This window comes from Crassostrea angulata, chromosome 2, assembly GCF_025612915.1.
Source record: "Crassostrea angulata isolate pt1a10 chromosome 2, ASM2561291v2, whole genome shotgun sequence".
Classification (NCBI taxonomy): domain Eukaryota; kingdom Metazoa; phylum Mollusca; class Bivalvia; order Ostreida; family Ostreidae; genus Magallana; species Magallana angulata.
In genome coordinates, this window is record NC_069112.1 from 56727056 (window position 1) to 56747295 (window position 20240).

At 31.5% G+C, this 20240-nt stretch overlaps 2 protein-coding genes and 1 pseudogene across 2 annotated transcripts; all 3 read left to right on the plus strand.

Moving 5' to 3' along the window:
• Positions 1-20240, plus strand: part of LOC128174538 (multiple epidermal growth factor-like domains protein 10) — a 34640-nt pseudogene that overhangs the window by 7890 nt on the left and 6510 nt on the right.
• LOC128172602 (multiple epidermal growth factor-like domains protein 10) lies at positions 4241-6103 on the plus strand. The gene is made up of 4 exons (XM_052838385.1): positions 4241-4418; positions 4678-4821; positions 4923-5037; positions 5154-6103. Exons 1-4 carry the CDS (start codon positions 4256-4258, stop codon positions 5350-5352), a joined length of 621 nt encoding a protein of 206 aa, XP_052694345.1. The 5' UTR covers positions 4241-4255; the 3' UTR covers positions 5353-6103.
• On the plus strand, positions 7048-18405 carry LOC128172590 (multiple epidermal growth factor-like domains protein 10). Its single transcript, XM_052838374.1, has 10 exons — positions 7048-7285; positions 10300-10524; positions 10656-10907; positions 13522-13659; positions 14628-14765; positions 15337-15477; positions 16725-16862; positions 17001-17144; positions 17244-17364; positions 17457-18405. Exons 2-10 carry the CDS (start codon positions 10446-10448, stop codon positions 17698-17700), a joined length of 1395 nt encoding a protein of 464 aa, XP_052694334.1. The 5' UTR covers positions 7048-7285; positions 10300-10445; the 3' UTR covers positions 17701-18405.

Sequence of the window (20240 nt, forward strand, 5' to 3'; positions counted from 1 at the left end):
CATGTCATTAAGCCTATACCTGCTGTGAGGGACTTTATCAAATGCTTTTATAAAGTCCATGTAGATTAAATGAACATTCCCTCTTTTAAGTAGGATTTGTGTCCATCTGTCGAGAACCTTTAAAAGTTGACGTGAGGTGGATCTGCCGCCAATAAATCCAAACTGTTTGTCGCTGAAAATATTTTAAGTGTTCATGTGTTCTACTATCTTCTTCCGGATTAGTTTCTCCATAACCTTACATAGAACACTGGTGAGACTAACTGGTCGGTAGTTGGATCTCCTTTTTTGAATAATGCTGTTATATGACCAATTTTCCATTATGTGGCACAATTCGGCTCTTAAAACTTTCGCTGAAAATTGGGCAAAGCGGGGCATCCTTAACAACTGCCAATTCGAACAATACCTTCGGATGTACTTGGTCGGGGCCACCTGGCTAGGTGATTTTCCCTTTCTATTACCTTCTTCCCCTTTCTATTACCTCGTTTGCGCTTTGGAATACAGGTGTTCATCGATTCCAGTAGTGTCTTTTTGAATATCTCTATCATGTCCTCAGTACACTGCCTTCAAAAACAGCAACCACTTATTTTATTGTCAGAAAGAATCTAAATAATATCTTGTAATATATTTAAATATCCGCGAATAATATAAAGATTTAATATTAATAAACAGGTTTTAATCATCCTAGCATGTTTCTAACGCCCGTTTTCACTTCCTGGATAATGACTACATGAGGTACACACACATTGTGATGGAGTCAGTTCTATTTTTTTTTTATTCACTCTGATGATCAATGTAGGAGAGCATATGTTAGGATATTATATTCACTGAATTATTCATTACTTCCGGAGATGAACATATAATATTTACATTAGTGAATGAATATATTTTACAAATGATCATGTATTAAAACTGCACTATGTAGTGTAAAACGTTTCTATGCTTTAAATGTCCTTGACTGGTGTAAATGCTCAGTATACGTAAAAAGTCCTAATGACTGTTTTCACTTCCTGGATAATCACTACATGAAATCCTTACATTGTGATGGAGGCGGCTTTACTTTTCTGTTTATTCATTGAGATGATTCATTTAGGGGGAGCGTACGGTAAGATAATTTAATCATTGAATTATTTATTACTTTCATATGTCAACAGATAATATTTACTTCACTGCATGTTTATCGTGCAAATGACAATGTATTGAAAATTACCTTGAAGTGTAAATCTGTTTTATGCTAATGTTAGCAATAAGATCCCTCCCTCAACCCTTAATGCACCCCCCCTTAAGAACTATGTCACCACCCTTTATACCATCCCCAATATAACAGTGATGTTTTATATTTTACGTTAATGTTATGTTCCGTATACTTTGTACAAATAGAGGAGGTTATAAAAAAAAACAACCTTGACACCTAGAGTATACGTAGATAACTGAGATCAAATAAGAAATGATAAATCAGCCTATGCCCTTTATAACAAAAAGTGTTGCATAATCCTTTAAATACAACAAAGAAGCAATATCTTCTACAATTTTACATGTATACCCTACTTCTACTCGAGTCAGACTTTTAAAACGATTCTAAAATTAAAAGATAATGTTATTTAAACGTACACTTGTGTTTGAACTTATTCATTTGTTGATTACCTTTCCAAAAATCTATTATTTGAAATTCGTAGAAAATTTAGCCTTAAACAAACCAGCGTGGCAGCAGCATCCTTACCCCGATAGATCCTGGGGAGCAGAGCGTGCTGTGGACGGACGAAAGTCTGACCTGTCTGTTTATGGATTACAGTGTACAGTATCAGCAAACAGACAAACAACAGCAGAATGGCGGGTAGACCTGGGTGAAATACTCAGTATACACCACATCTTTATACAGTACAGGACGGAAAATACAGTATGGGGTAAGGCAGATTTCAACGGTTCCACACAAAGTTACGTTTTTTCCAGTGATAGATTTAAACAACTTGTAGTAGGCTATACACAAGACAACAAATCATAGATGTTTACACATAAAGAACCCCCAATATTTGCATTTTTAAAATTTCAGATGCGAATAATGGCTATACTAGAAGATTCCTGGGATACTCTGTCTACATATCAAACTCAACCAATAAAGACCATGGAGTACTATGTTTTAAGGACACCAACTACACCAGAGCCACAATACCCAACCCTACAAACATAACGTGTATCACACACGGGAGATACGTCATCTACTACAACAACAGGACCAACCCTCCGGATCCTAATGATCATGAGTTGTATGCATACAACGAACTGTGTGAAGTAGAGGTTTATGGTATGTTTTTCAATCAAATCACAAGGATGTATTAATGATAAATATGTTCATAAAGACTAAAAGTTTTTGGTTTGCATGAAACTATTGCATCTGTTTGTTTTCTAGTTTTAGAGGATTTTGTAAATTCGGCAGATTTCGGTTATCAAATTTACCGTTATTACACAGTTTTTTTTCCCACCTTTTTTCACTTATTTTACTTGATTATGACGTCAGAGTTCATGTCAGCTCATTCTGCTATGGCTCACTAAAAAATCTGATGAAAATTAACTACGAGAAGAAAATCAATGTATTTACCCTTTAATAGTATGAAATTCTTGAAATATTTTTTTTTCTGGTTACCAAAAATTAAACTTTGTTTTTCGCAAAAATAAAAGATGAAAGATGAAAGCCATATGCAATTTACATTGAATTGTGGAGCAAAATTTATTGACGCCAAAAAATTCTATCGGATCAATATGCAGAGCATGATGACGCTACTCAATTGTATTAGATTAAGAGTGTACCGAGTGATAAGTGGATGTTGCTTATCTGTAATAAATGTGTCAGCATTACATGTATATCTACATTGTCATTAAATATTTTTATCTTTCTGCTTTTTGCGAGAGAGTTCAATGGAAAGCCATATTCATTATACAGAAAACTGTTGGTCCGATTAAAACAGGAAACTGTTGTTCTTATTAACTGACGCTGAAATAATGGGGAGAAGACCGTTATTTAACGACACTTAGCTTTCATATTTATATCCTTTCCACATATTATTAAATTTTTCATCAGTTGATTGCGTTTTTCTTATATATAGATGCTTTGCTTAATTTGTTCTCTTTTTTAATTTTCAAAAGAACAAATTTGTTAGTTTGAACCACGTTTCATATTGTGATCAGTATTCGACTCTCAGTGGGTATGGTATGAATATGTATGAATATATATGAATTATGATATGAAATTATGTTGAAAATGGCAATAACAATGAACCACAAGCTTGTAAAAAATGTTCATATAATATGAAACACTCTTGAAATTGCGTTCATATCCCTCTCATGCATATCCATTAAAAGGATGACCCACACCAGGATATTACGGAGAGGACTGTTCCTTACCATGTCCAATTAACTGTCAGGAAGGTCATTGTAACATCGTGGATGGAACGTGTCTTGGTTGTGTTGCTGGATACCAGGTTCCAAACTGTATTGCACGTAAGTGATGATACATGTATATGAACGCCATGATTAGACTAAACGATTTTCTTGAGTGCATATTGTAAATATGATTAAAATCACGAACCATACACGTATAATAAAGAATTAGCAAATATTATCAATACGGCATGAATAAATCATTATATTGAATGTATTATCCTCAAGGGAATACAAAACAAAACGTATCTTGTCATCTTTTAACACAGAAGGTTACGACAAAACGTAAGGCATTGGATGTCTTCAGGTTTGCGGGAACTGTAAAAATAATGAGCCGTGTCATAATGTGAATGGTAGCTGTCTAAACGGATGTAATAATGGCTCGTATAGTGTAAAGTGTGACAAAGGTAGGTAAAAAAAATGTGAACGTTACAAGTATATTTCAAAATGGAATGGTGGAATCCTCTGCGTAAAAATTTCTTTTAATTAATCAGTGTATATATTTATTTTTTTAATTAGAGCTAAGAAATTCAGACATCATGCCTATAATATGGCATAAAGTGTCATTAAACTGTCAATATGAATAACTTTCTTTTACATGGATTCAATTTGTCATCTAAATAGTTTGTCCCGAAGGTCGGTATGGCTACAACTGCCAGGAACAGTGTAACGTCAACTGTGGAGTTCCATACAGATGTGACAGGGTGACAGGGCAGTGTGAGTGAGGATGGAAAGTGGAATGGAAAGGCGTCACCTGCGATACAAGTAACACATTTGTGTTTCTTTTTATACTAGTGCTCTAATTGCTGATTAAGTTTATGAAATGTTCACTTGTATTAATCTTACAGAGTGCAATGAAGGTAAATTTGGTCTACACTGTAACCAATCGTGTCGATTCTGCCTTGACAAAGGACAATGCCATTACATTAATGGTACTTGTCAGATCGGATGTGATAGTGGTTATAGAGGAACTGATTGTAAACAAGGTATTTGCCTTACATAAGTGCAAATATAATATCATATCATTTTTACAAAAATAATAAGTTTAAAGCTATATCTGGCTACTACTAGAAAAACAGGTTTTTTCAACCTATTATATCATGAAAAGGTCCAACAATTCGTGACTATATATCTCAGAACTGTTCATACACATCTTTGAAAGATTAATTTCGCAAAATATACATTTTTCCTATACTCTAACTGTATAAACGTCTTTTTAAAAAAATAATTTTGATATACTCTTAGCTTGCGGTAACAATACCTATGGACAAGGGTGTTCGTTAACATGCGGAAACTGCCTATACTTATATGGGGAACAGTGTCATCATGTGACTGGTCAATGTCCACGTGGATGCGACGTTGGTTTTCAGGGTGAACGCTGTGACCGAGGTATCAGCAGTTGATTAAATGAAAGATTATGTAATTATATGTATTTATAATACATTATCATTTAATTTGTTTTTAAATCAAAATATGAAACAAAATTGTAGTATTTGAGTCTGCCACCTTGGATGTTGAGTCTAAAGAATCATATTCCACACTGCTGTATGTCTTTGTGACGTTTCTAATCCTTAGTGGGCTGCTCAATGCGTTTTTTATAATCGGGTATGTTGTTTTACATCTATTTAACTAATAAATTGACTGTTTGATAAACAGAAAACTGCTTTTATATTTTTCTTTTTACCAAATAAGGTTTATGCCGATTATTTTTTCTTCCCTAGAAAACTACGAAACACTATTTGTAGTCAACAAACAAAAAACGAAAATCTCGATTCACATTTACATAGAGTTGGTAAGGATCCACAACAGGCCCAGCCTTCTTCTAAATCTACATACCATCTCAACGTAGATGATGACAACACCGCTTATCATGAGCTTGGAGAAATCATCCATGAGTCCCATTACGATAAACTGTCTTAACAATATCATCAGAAACCCTGAATATAAGCGTATTCAAAAAGCTGTTTTGTTGATGAAAGACTGATGTAGTTTGAAAGATAAAAAAAGAGTTCCAATACGATACTTGACAATAGTATCTGAAACCAAAATGTATGTGCTTACAATTATAACAATAATTGTGTTGGTGAAATGATGATTAAGTATTAAACATATTTAACATTCTACACAGTAAGATCGCTCCAGTTTACGTATGTTTTGTGTTATTCAATGGATCAACCCAAAATCAGTTTACATGTATAGCTGTTCTTTAAGATTTACAGAAATACATTTTATAAATATATTCGAAATAATAGTTTCACTCGGTAATTTTTATAAACAAAAATTCAAACAATATAGACCCATCCTTTTTGCAACCAGGATTAAAAATCAACGCTGAAAAAACTAAATGCTTTAATTCATCTTAAGATCATCATTTTGCGCATTTTAAGTCAAACATTTATATGTGTTAATCTTTGTCATTTACATAAGTAGGTACTTCTATTCAAAGTGTGGGGACAAGATGTTTTGCGAAATGCACTAGATTACAATGACATTCGACAGAGAAAGTCTCAATGATACTACGCACTCAATTAAAACGCACATCATAATATTACCTATATTATAAAATTAACGATAACCTATATTTAGAATTGTTCACCAGTTACGGGGTAATATTGTCATTTTAATGTCATTGATATTTATCATGTTATGTAAATAAATCCAATTATTTAGATTATGTGTTTTGATTGCCTTCTTTAGCCCCAAAAAGGTACAGGTTAATTATATCCAAAGGCCATGGTTGTATGAAAAAATGCTAGTTTACTATTACTATTATTATTGCTATAAAGATACATCTCGAATAGTATAACATGTTTATTGTTGCAAGATAAAGGTATATTAGTAGAAAGTGAAAGAGATAGATGAAAACAACAACGCCACACGTGTTCCAGACTAATTTCTGGACTTTGTTTTGAAGACGTTGTATCATAATACATGTAGAACTGAATATATATAACGTAATGAAATATTTAAAAAACAGAACTGTAGAGCGGAAAAGAATACTTACTCAAAATGATAGTATATCATGGTTACTGCCTACCGGAAACTAGCTCTTAAAAATATTTTGTGACAAAAAGGCAAGTACATAATGATTTAGGAAAACGAGACTCTAATGCAATATATGTATCCGAGTTTCTCAACGAATTCAATAATATATGTCTTTACAGTCAATATACTGTAAATAATGTATAATTTAGGAGTCCATATTAAACAATTTTTCATTAATCATTTAAATTAATGTGCTCGGAAAAAGATGACTTTTTGTATTTATTTACACAATTTTATCAATCCAACAGCATAATTTAAATCAACTGCAAAAATTCCACTTAACATTTTCTAGCAACAATTAAATTCACGATTGATATTAAAATCCGATGAAGTTGGTACACTTGATCAGTAATTTTAAAATCTGTTAGAAAGCACGATTTGTATAACCATTACAGTAATCAGTAGGTTCTTGACTACATTCATGGGAATATGACAAAGCATCTTTTAAAAAAATGATAAAAGCTTGGCCATTCCTTATCAACATAATAAACGCATTAAGTAAGAAATATTATACCATCTGTCATTTTCATTTTTGACTTTTTCCTCATTTTGTATTCAGTCCTTTTGTTCATATTAAATCTAACCACGCTCTTTAAAGTCAATACACGGACATATAAAGTTACTGAACAAAAGACATTTAAATGTCATTGTCATTAAAGATATACCACATAAGTGAATAGGCAGCTCCGTAAATTTCAATAATACTTCCTGTACCGATTAGTAAATATATCCAACGCAGTCAGTCAAATGGAGTGAAATTTATTATGTTTCTTGTTTTCTACACTGACTAGTTTTGGAGCAACATATGGTAATTATAATTTCATTCAGTTTTTTGTTCACCTTTTACTTGGAAATATATTTTATTCATACAGCTCATAGCAGTGTGTATTATAATACGGCTGTGCGTATTTTTAATCACTGAATTACGTTTTTTTTTACATAATTGCTTCAACACATACACAAATATCTACTATTGGTTGTTTAGTGCTACAAAATGGCACTTTGTTATATAACGAAATAAAATATTTTACGCAGCAAGGTTTACGGCGGCCTTTTTTAACCACAATGGTTCATTAATTGCCAACTACTTCCGGGTATTTTGAATCACAAGTCTAAACGGAAAAGTAGCAGCTAGAAATATCTTTTTAATGCAATACTCTGACTCAATCTTATTAATTTCAATATGTAAAATAAACGGTTATTAACTTTTATCAATGCTTTTTTCTCGATGTTATTCAAGAAACAGACACATTTTATTAAAGACATGTATTATTAAAGCTTCTTTAATGTCTTTTCTTTTCTGTCTTCAAACAATGACAACTTGAATAAATGTGTAAAATACACAATTGAAAGTACATACCCAGATTATGGTTTTAATGGTACATGTACTTAACAGCGATTTCGGTATCATTCATAAAGATTAAAAAAATCCATAACAGATAGAAAAACAACAATTCAGCGTCGCGAGAAATACAAACTATATATATATATATATATATATATATATATATATATATATATATATATATATATATATATATATATATATATATATATATATATATATATATATATATATATATATATATATATATATATATATATATATATATATTTATATACACGTGTACATAGGAAGTATTACAAAACATAGATGATAGATCTATATATTGTTTCTTAAATTGAATCATATATCATGTACATATATTATAATTGTTTCTTTGTTCAATGCATTTCAGATGGTATATAGGTCATGATCCCAAGTGCTTTTCCTGAAATTATCAAATATCACAAAAACCATTGAGATACCCACCTTAATCCAAAGATATTATTCCTCCTTTGGTCATGGTGCATCAGATCATTATGGTATATAAGTCATCGCCCTAAGGAGTCATCATGACCCCCTTAGCATCAGAAATTATCTTTAAATTATTGATCTTTGATGATCCTATCTCTATTTAATCTTTATTATTAATTTGTTTTTTATTTGGTTTATTATTATTTATTTGGAGACTTGTTGTTTTTGTACGGTTCTTTTCATATGTATTATTATTCTTCAATCTTCTTTTTCTACTTTCCCGCTCTGAACTTGTTTTCAGAGATGACTGAACAGAATTGTACAAAACTCTAGGATACAATAGGCCTGCATGTTTAGTTGTGCACCCTAGTTTGATTTTTCTCATTTAGGGTTAGAAAACCACTTTTCGGGAGGAGTGGGGGTCAAAGGGTCTGGGGTCTATCATTGAACCATATGAGAAGATCCGTAGACTCAATTTTAAATGGTAACTTTAAAACGGACGAAGATAATATTAAAGGGTTTTCATAATCATATATTGACTGTTACTGGCAATATATAGGGTTTATTAGATCTGATCCCTTGGCCCTGTGGGTGGTCCTAACCCCCTTAAACATAAAGTCCCTTAATATCTTCAAAATAGTTGAGATCCCCACCCTTTAACCATATATATTCTTGTTCCTTGTGTCAAGGGGCATCAAACGGTATGTAGGTCATGGAACCCAGGGTCGGTTGTGACCTCCCTCGAACAGGAAGTGTACGAATATCTCGAAAACAGTTCAGATTCCCACGCCTTAACCATATATATTCTTGATCCTTAAAGGGCATCAAGCGGTTATGGGCCCCAGGGTTAGTATTATTTTTTTTAACCGTAATGCACATCTATAGAACAGTCCCTATCATATATCAGGATATGATGTGTCTATCCATTAAATCATAAGAGGGGTTCTAGGATCTATGTGGTTTTTTTAAGTGATAAAAACCTCAATTTTCTGCTACTATTTGACTCCCTGGATGAAATTTAAATTTCTAAAACCTTACTGCACATATATAAAACAGTCCCTATCATATCTCAAGATATGATGTGTCTATCCATTAAATCATAAGAGGAGTTCTGGGATTTATGGAGTTTTTTTGGAGTGATAAGCGTAAATTTTCTGCAACTATTTGACTCCCTGGATGAAATTAAAATTTTTAAAACCTTATTGCACATCTAAGGACAGCCCTAGTTATATCCCAAAAGATGACGTAGCTACTCCAAAAGTTGTAAGAGGAGTTCTGGTTAACCATACTTTTTTTTGCAAAAAAACCGTCATATTTTGTTGCCAACTGATACCCTTGATAAAAAAAAATTGGAACCTGATCACACTTCAAAATGACACCCCCAATTATATTCAAGAAGATCATTTGACTACTGCAAAAAAAGACGTTTTTGAAACCAGTTGTATTGGTTAAAAAACGTCATTTTTCAGCCATCAAATGACCCCCAGGACAAAATTGAAAATTCTGAAACAATATTACGCAGCTATAGGATACTCCAAAACATTTTCCAAGAGTTGATTTGTCTACTGTTGAAAATGTAGGAGGAGTTTGAGGAAGAAGGTTTTTTGTGAAAAAACGTCATTTTTTACCAATTATTTGACCCCTAGGACTACCAGAGAATTTTTGAAACCTTTTCACAAAACAAAATGACACCCCAAATCAAACTCCAAGAGTTCAGTTTGCTGGTTTATAAGATATGAGAGACGTTTGAGAAAGTTATACGTGACAGACGAACGGACGGACAGACTGACGGACGGACGGAACAGGGTATCAACGATATACCCGAACTTTCTGAAGAAAGTGCGGTATAATAAACAATGCATGTTTGCTTGGTCTTGAAAGAAAGAACAAAATCGTACACAATGTTACAGGTCGTATTTTGTTTAGAAAAAGGATTCAACTATTTCTCCATATTATCAATTTATCTTTGAGTTTCAAATCTTAAGTATTCGATATTTTTGTATAGCAACACAATTTTTTATTAGAAAATATTGCGTTGAATAAGCCAGCATGGCAGGAATATCCTTTCAACAATGAGTGGGTAGCGGGTCTTGCTGTTGACGGACGGAAATCTGATCTTGATGCTAATGGCGGACAGTGTACAATATCAGAAGATGGAAAATCAACAGCAATGTGGCGGGTTGATCTGGAAAGAGTAAACAGCATACACCACATCTTTATACAGTTCAGAACGGCTAACCTTCCCTGGGGTAATCTTTTTATTGAGACATTGCTAACAAAATATGAAGATAAACAAATACACAAGAGAACTCCAAAATGAAATCATTTAATGTTTAACTATTGCAATAAATCTTGAAGTGCTCTTTTAATTTCATATCAGATGTGAATAATAAATACACGGGGAGATTCATGGTATACTCTGTCTACATATCAAACACGACCAATAAAGACAATGGAGTACTGTGTTTTAAGGATACCAATTATACCAGAACCACAATACCCAACCAAGCAAACATCACTTGTATCACACACGGGAGATACGTCATCTACTACAACAACAGAACTCATCCTCCGTATCTTTCTGGGTATTCTGAATATGCATTTAACTGTCTTTGTGAAGTAGAAGTTTACGGTAAGTTACTAAAGATAAAATTATACAAATAAATATCTATGTAATCATTAGTGATGTCAACAAGTACTCAAGTAGTCGACTACCGCTTGGTCACACCGATCATCGACTAAAATTTTATAAGAAATAAAGTGAGTAGAATTTGAAAATATTATTTTTTTTCTTAACGCAGCAGTTTTTTTGTGCTACTAATGTAAAAAAACAAAAGAAAGTAGTTTTCTTTTCTCGACATGTTTCATCCGTAAGTTAAACTCTTTTCCATTGGTGTTCCTGGTGTATTTTTATAGCGGCTACTAATTGATATCTTTTGGTTTACATGGGCAGACATGCACTTAAGAACAATTTGTGTTTCCACTAATCGGTATTTATTGGATTAAATGTTTTCATTATAAAAAAATTATCCATCAATCATTTTGTCAAGTCGTTTGTTTTTATAATCATTAATCTTTGAAAATTGATTAGATACGGACAATTATTAAATAAACATTAAACATGTCATATTTGTTTGCCAATTAAGATGACATGGAGCTCATATGATATGTGTAAGCGTCACAAAAAAAGGAAACGCCATGACAGTTTCTAACGGATATTTGAATAAAATACTTTTCAATTTATTTTAAATCAAATACATCTAGTACATACATGTATTATCATAAGTTTTTAATTTCTTTTTATTTTAAGTTAAAGTGTATATGACAGTAACATTATTTGATTAGAAAAGGACATCCATTTTCAAATAAATCATCGTGTACTCGACTATTGCTCGACTAAAGCCTCCGATTAATCGACTATGCCATCCGAGTAAAATTGACATCCCTAATAATTATATATAATGAGCTTTATAATGAACCTATAAGGATGAAATAGTTTAGAGACTTATCGAGGAGCTCTAATGCAGAACTATTACATGTATCACTGAATTAGTTTGACTCCTTCGTAATGTACACACTATAACCATATAAGATGGTTGTTTTTGATTGTCCTATATTTCAAGGATTGCACATTTAATGATTTTTTCCACATGCAAATTGAAAAAGTAAACCATTGATTGTTGAATGTTCCCATTCGCTAATTGATATGGTTGACATTTACCAAATTGTACTTACTTTAAATGAAAAATCAACAGAATCATTATGTTTTTGCAAATATTTTTTCACGAAAGAAAAAAAAGATGGCTTTAAAAAAGAAATTTTAGAATATCGAGAACTTTGAGTTCAGAAAGCAAGTAACTTTTTTCAGGAGTGCCTATCTCAAAGAAAGTTTATGGAAGCAAACTCTGAATTGTGTCATAGAAACTCATGAGCAATTGTTTTCTCTTCTATTTCTTGAGAAAACTTATTGATAGCATTCTTAACTCTCAAAAGCCAAAAGAGCTAAAATCTACACAATCTAGTATTAGCCAGTTTATTTTTTGACTGGTTCTAGCCTTCGCCAAAACAAAAAAATGGACTACAGGAAACACGTAAGAATCAAATGATTATTCTTTTTATATATCTAACGAAATAATGCACCTAACAATTATTAATTTACCTTTTCTTACATTTTATGATTAAATATTAATTTGTTAGAAGAAACATGTAAATATTAACAAAATATCATAATATTAACAATACAATGCTTTCTTTGAATCATGCAGATTATGAACCTAACGCTGGTTATGCATTTCGTCAGTAGTGCCAGCATGAATAACCCAAAAAAGCATTTTATCCATAACTGATAATGTTCCAACTTAACGACTTTAAAATAGGTATCAATATATTTGTATAACTCCAACAACATTTACCACCTGAGTCATCCATACATATAAAGTAAAACTAGAAACAAAAGATAAATAATGCACTCTGTCACTATTGTGACTTTGATTTTATCACACATAAAATTACAGATAAGACCAGATGACAATAGATGATTATGTAATAATCACTTTTCATAATATTAATACCAAATATGAATATGTGATTCTTTCTGTCCAAAATTATTTAACAACCATTATTTAACATTGATAACATTTGTAAAAAAAATCTTTGTGGTCTGAAACCACAAGACAACTCAAATAAAGCAAAAAATATACAAATTACATTCCGCAGCCAGATGTAGGTGTTGAGGTGGTTGAAACGCTTTAAAAATTTATAAAGACTGTAAAATGATCAACTGAGAAACTAAACGACCCACCTTTTCCCGCGAAACTAGTCCATTAGTTACACGCTGCGAGATTACTTTCGTAATTATTAATGAAACTGCCAAAAATTAGCATTATGCTACAAGAGAGATAACTCTGCCAAACTAAATAGCAACATCATCAATACACATTAGGCATTTTAAGAAATATTAAAGTTATTTTATTGTTGAAGTAACTCTAATGCATATAAATATCAAATATTAATCGAGAGATTGAGAAAGAGAATTCAAAATCTGCTTCATTTGTTCGTTTGATTTGAAAAAAAAAGTTTTGCAATTCTGTTAAAGATTATTTTTTCATCACATGCAATATAATCATCATGAAGACGAATATACATCAGTATGTTCTATTGTGTTATGTGAAATGCAATCCTTCATATCATGCTGAAAATACAATAACTGATTGTCTTCTTATTTTATTTTTTCATATCTTAACCAGGATGCCCGACTCCGGGATATTATGGAAAGGATTGTTCCTTATCTTGTCCTCAGAACTGTCAAAAAAGTCGTTGCAACATTGTAAATGGAACGTGTCTGCGTTGTGTTGATGGATACAAAGGTCCAATTTGTAATGAACGTAGGTTTTGTCTTTACTTTTGTGCGTCATTTCTTAAAAAATGATCAAAGTACAATTATAAAGAATAGCAGTAAGGACGATGCGTACTCAGGGTATGAGTTGAATTGTTATCAAGTTGAACGTCTATGAAAAATTTGATCTAAAACCTGTTTATCAAATGAATTAATTTTGACATCACATTTACTATTTTACTTTGTTACGGATTTAGGCTCAAAAATGAGAGGAAACCAAAGCTAAATTTTTCGAATTTTGTTTTCCACGAAAACACTCATGGCTGTACTATAATAGTAAAAGTTAAGGTTTTCTTTACTAGTCATTACAAATTTGCATATATTCTATTAATTATGTCTAAATTACTTCTTAAGATAATCGAATGGCACGCAATGAAAAAAAAATTATAAAATGCTTAAAAATAATAAAAGATTGCATACATGTATATCTAACTTTTCCTTATTAATCTCTTTAGATATTATGACAACATATGGGTTATTCATGTAATTTCGGACTACTTATGTTTTAAAAGTTATCACCGTTCAGTGTTCTGTTAAAAAGAAGAGAAAATTCAGGCTGGAATAATTTAAGATACATGTAATGTCACTGAAAAAGTTATGTTTAGTTTATATTTAGCTGGACTGTAACTTAAAAACTGTATTATAAGTAATATTTTTACAATAAAGAAAAGTTTAATTATAGTGTTAAAATTAAAAAGGATTTTTCTTGATTAAAAAAAATATTCAGTGATCATCAACTCAAAAAGAAGGTCATTGACCTACATTTCAAGAATATTTCTCTTTTTTAATGTTTAAATTAAAGATCTAAAATACACAATGCAAATTTTGTCATTATCATCAGTGGGTTTTTTTTTTAATTCGGAGTAAAATTAACCCTTTAAAGCCTCTAAAGAGAAAAAATGACGAGACTTTGCACATATCAGAACAATGTTAAAACAAAATGTATCTATTTCACAGAATGCAGCGGCAAAATGTATGGCCTGGAATGTAAGCAGATTTGTGGAAACTGTATAAACAAAGAACAGTGTCATCATGTGAACGGAAGTTGTCTGAACGGTTGTGACAACGGATTTTATGGCACCAGATGTGACTTAGGTATGCTGAAAAGTATATTTGCATTGGTTTAAAGTAAGTGTATCAAAGTATGTATATCAAATAAAAATGTCGATGGTTTGTTAACATCAAATTCTGAAGTAAAGTTTAATTGTTTAATATAATAATGTACCAATAATACAAAATTCTACAAAACATAATCTATACACTTTATGTAACAAAAAAGTTCACCACTTTTGGTGTTTTAATGACAACGTATTAACAAAAAGTTAAAGTAAAGTTATCATGACTCTTATTTGTCTTTATATGTACTATTCCGTTCGTAACTACGGCCTTTTAACATAAATATGGTATGCAGTGCCTAGTAAAATGGTTTCAGGACTTGAATTTGAAAAGTTGGCTTCATGGGGTCAAGATTCTTTAACATTTATTATATCATTTGAGTTAAACCATACAGCTTTTGTTTAAAATACGAATGAAATTGTGATGCTCTCTAAGAACTCCAAAATGTTTTGGTTTAAACATCCAAATATTTTAAATCTTATTCTTACATTTTAAGACAATTTTTTTTAAATAGGAGTTGTTTATACTAATCAATTTGTCATCTGAATAGCATGTCCTGAAGGTCGTTATGGTTTAAACTGCCAGGAACAGTGTAACGTCAACTGTGGAGTTCCATACAGATGTGACAGGGTGACAGGGCAGTGTGAGGGAGGATGCCAAGTAGGATGGAAAGGCACCCCCTGCGATACAGGTAACGTTGGATTTTTTTTTCTTGAACATTGTCATTAGATACTAGTAGCTAATGTCAAACCGATTACCAGTATCATATGATATAATATAAAAAAATTTTTGTCTATGACAGAAAAAGTAGTACAAATAGATAAAACCACACGTATTAAATATTTATGATTTAAGACCTGATTTGAATTGATATGTACTTCTTTCAGTCTTTTTAGAACGAAGAAGCATCTTTAAAAATATGCAAATAATTTAATTTTAGCTGTACTGCCTAATTCATTAGGAAGTAAAGTTATATTTATAGCATAACATAATTGCCAAGGTCTAAATACGACGTGCCTGCGAAACGTATTAATCCGTTTGAATTTACGTTTCAATTTTTGTACAAATTAAAGACATTTTACTAAATAATTGGCCTTATTTTCTAATTTCATTAGAAGAAAATTAAACAATAAGAAATAATTTAATTTCAACATATGTTATACGAGTATAAAATAACGTGGGCAAGTTTGCGCTTTTTCATAAACCGATTTGCGCTTTTAAAGCGTAATCTGCCGCAGGGTGTTTGATATCGTATAGCATAGGTAAAATTAAATTCATTCCTTAAGGTAGCTAAACACAGTTTTGTATAAAATCCAGGGGGGGGGGGGGGTTCTTGCTTTGGGAAAAAGCATGATGGGTAGGGGGGTTTTCCAGCCATTTTGATGCAGTATACATGAAAATTATTTTTTTTTCTCAATTGCATAATTTAGAGGTTTATCTTTTTAAATACATGGAAAAAGTACGTAGACATTTTTTAAAAATTAATTTTGTTAGACTGTAAAAGGGAGGTAACTCCAAAAACTTCCGGATTCTACACGTGCAGAATTTCATGAATTGAGGGTAATATAGCACTATAAAAAGCTGGCGAATGTACCCTGAAAATACTATAAAACTGCACAGAAATTATAATGGTTGATTTATCTGCATTCTGCTGTTAGGGGGAGCCTAAAATAAATGGGTGGACTGTATTTAGAGACATCTTTTTGTCTATTTTCCTCATGTTTTCAATGCCAAATAAATTCCAGAAGTATGTTAGATATGCATTATTCTTAATTATTTACGAAATTCACAATTGTATCTTTCTTTTGATATATAGATATATATGTAACATGTTTTACAATTTAATTTTATATGGGTCAGTTTTGCTCGCCCCTCATCTAAAAACGTCCTTATAACGTTACATATAGAACTGTGTTTCGCACTCTAAATATATTACAGAATGCAATGAAGGAAAATTTGGAAGGAACTGCAACTATTCGTGTGGCAACTGTCTAGACAAAGAACAGTGTCATTATATAAATGGTACTTGTCTTAACGGATGTGATAGTGGTTACTATGGAAAGAAATGTAATGAAGGTAATGTATCCTTTAACAAAATAATATATAAAGAAAATTAAATTTCAATGTAAAAAAATTGATTCCTGGACCTTTTACTGATAATCATATGAAATGAATTGTATAAAAAAAGTGCCTTTTTTTATAAAATAAAAATAGTTTGTAATAACAATACCTATGGACCAAGATGTTCTTCAAAGTGTGGGAATTGTCTCTACTTGTATGGAGAACAATGTGATCACGTGACTGGTCAATGTCCACGTGGATGTGACGTTGGTTACCATGGCGATCGTTGTGACCAAGGTATGAGTGATTATACAGTATTAACAGGAAATGATATAATAATTGAATTTCGAATTAATTCTTATATACATGTATTGAAATGTTATTTTATCATTTCAGTGCTTGAGTTGCAAACTACTTCTGAAACTACGGAGTTAACAAAACACTCCTTTACTCCATTATATGTCTGTATTGCTGTCATTATCTTAAGTGGGCTGCTAAACGTGATTCTAATAGTCAGGTTGGTGCAAACATGAATCTTCTCAGATAAACCACAGTTGGGTATTTTGTATTGAAGAAATTAGTTCGTGATGACTTCATTTTTTTTTTCAGACTACTTAGAATCAGTGTGTGTAGACAGCAAAAGGACCAGGAAAATATAACTAGACATAACGAAGGAATCACCAATGAATCAAAACACCTGAAACATTCTCCTAAATCCGGGAACAAGCAAGGAGAAGACAATTCTGCTTATTATGAACTAGGAGACTTCTCACAAGCATCTCAATACGATAAACTTCCTTTATCAAATAATACAAACCAAAGCAGTCGATGTAAAGTTTTGTTTTTTGAATAGTATACGCATATTGTTTTTTTAAATATAAGAGAATAAAAACGTCATAGATCAAATAATTGTGTTCGCTCTTCCTCGTGATTATAAAGAATTAAATTTAGACAAATACATTACTTTGAACTATTACAAATTCAATTTGACCTTCATTTATATATTTCATACTACATGTACTTTGTAATTTAAAATGTAACATTTAAATGGTTTACACAGAAACACATTTGTTAATCATAGTTTGTTACATATCTTTTATCTCTATTATATTAAACTACTGCATTATACAATGTAAATCAACTATATATCAACTTATTGCACAAACATGTATAATGAAAGAATATTACTTTTCTTGTGTTTCATTTTATTGTTAAGGGTGATAATTACATTTCCTTTTTTTGTAAATTGGTCGTTAACGGTAACGTCATTTGTCGGATACTCATACATCCTGTAATATATTTTTAGATCTTAACGCAGCTTCTTTTGAATAATTTAAATTGTGTGGTCCTCATACATTAAAATAAAATTAAAGTAAAGAAATTAAGGCCCAGTGCTGAGATCGCAGTGAACACTTAATAAGTACGTGTAACTAACGATCAAATTCATTCTTTTAGCAATGTGTCACCTCCTAGTCTCTTCAGACCCCTTTTAATCTATAATTAATTCGTTTTATTATCTTAACTGATAAAATTTATTTTTGCGTGGAAATAGTTATAAATGCTGTAATAAAAACTTTTTTGTGCTCATGTGTAATACAAACCTTCGAAAACTTTTTACATTCATCAGAATAAAATTGAGAGTAAAACTCTCCTACCTTATCATTAAAATGTTTTCTTTTCTTCTTTTATCTTTTGCAGCCTTTGCGTTATGGTTTTGTTTTTGTGTTTTATTTGTAATTTGTATAATAATATTGTATAATATTAATATTATATAATATTAATTATATTGATTGTAAATTCATTGTATTGTCACAAATACTATTATATCAATATAATGTAATATAGACAAGTATATATTGTCTACTTGCCATTGAAAATCAATCCTAACTTACTCCATCCACATGGCTAAACTTCGAGTTGGCTAGAAGACAAACTTATCGTTTACTAAGTCAATGAGATTAATATACTTTGCATATATAGACAAACTGACAGTATACTTATTGATAGATATATACACTCTGATACATGTATATATATATATATATATATATATATATATATATATATATATATATATATATATATATATATATATATATATATATATATATATATATATATATATGTCTTGCCTTACCTACATACTTTGTACGTTCATTATGAACGCAGGAGCTACTGCTCCTATTTGTCCATCTATGTGGTCTCATGATCATCAGACTGTGTGATAGCCTGGTCATTGCTTTTATATAGTCCATAATTGTCCATAATATAGTGGTCCATTATATAGTCCATAATGATGGTAATTCCAGTACCTGTCCAGTTGGCAGATACAACATGCTCAGGAAGTTGATCCATGAGTCACCTACCAGGTTTGTGAAGAAGTATTTACGAACGTCTGATTTACATCTCTGCTTTGCCACTTTCATATTTTGTCCCGTGGTGTTACTTGTATTCAAGATAAACATTCATTCTGTTGTTCATTCATCATGAATTCCACCTATCATTTTATATGCTTCTATCACATCTCCACGTAAGCGTCTAATTTCAGTGTTGGTATTTTCAGTATTTCCAGTTTTTACTGATAAATTTTCTCTGACAGGTATGGCCCATGTAGCATTTTTGTGGCTCTTCTTTGTACATTCTCAATAGATGCAGTGTCTTTACATTTATAGGGGTCCCATATATTGTTCATATATTCTAGATGAGGTAGCACGAATGCCTTGAATAATAAACAGAATTATATATAATCTAATGAGAAGAATGCTCGTCGGATAATGCTAACTATTTGATTTGCCTTGTTAATTTGTGTTTGAATATGCTTATCAAAACATAACTATCGACGTTGACTCCAATATTTTTTTTTTCTGATTCCACTGATTCTATAGCTGCTGTGGTTCCATCACACTTCTTCATGATGCATTTGCAGTTTTTTTCCCATTTGTTTTGAATTTTCGGCACATTGCATTTGTTTAGGTGGAACCGTAGCATCCATTCAAACTCTAGTCAAGGAGGTTGTTCTAGTCATGTTGTATGGTCACAACGTCGTTTTCAGTTTTAATGTCACTAAACAGTTTGATTTCGTCAGCAAAAAAAAATACTTTTGAATTTACACATTCAGGTAAGTCATTGATAAAAAAGACGAACAAGATGTTACCTAGGACGGAGCCCTTCGGAATTCCGCTTGTGACCCTGTGCCATTTCGAGTATTTTCCATGAATATATATACGCTGTTTACTTTCACTCAGGAAGCCATTTCATTAAGCCTATACTTGCTGTGAGGGAATTTATCAAATGCTTTTATAAATTCCATGTAGATGAAATGAACATTCCCTCTTTTAAGTAGGATTTGTGTCCATCTGTCGAGAACCTTTAAAAGTTGTAGTGAGGTGGATC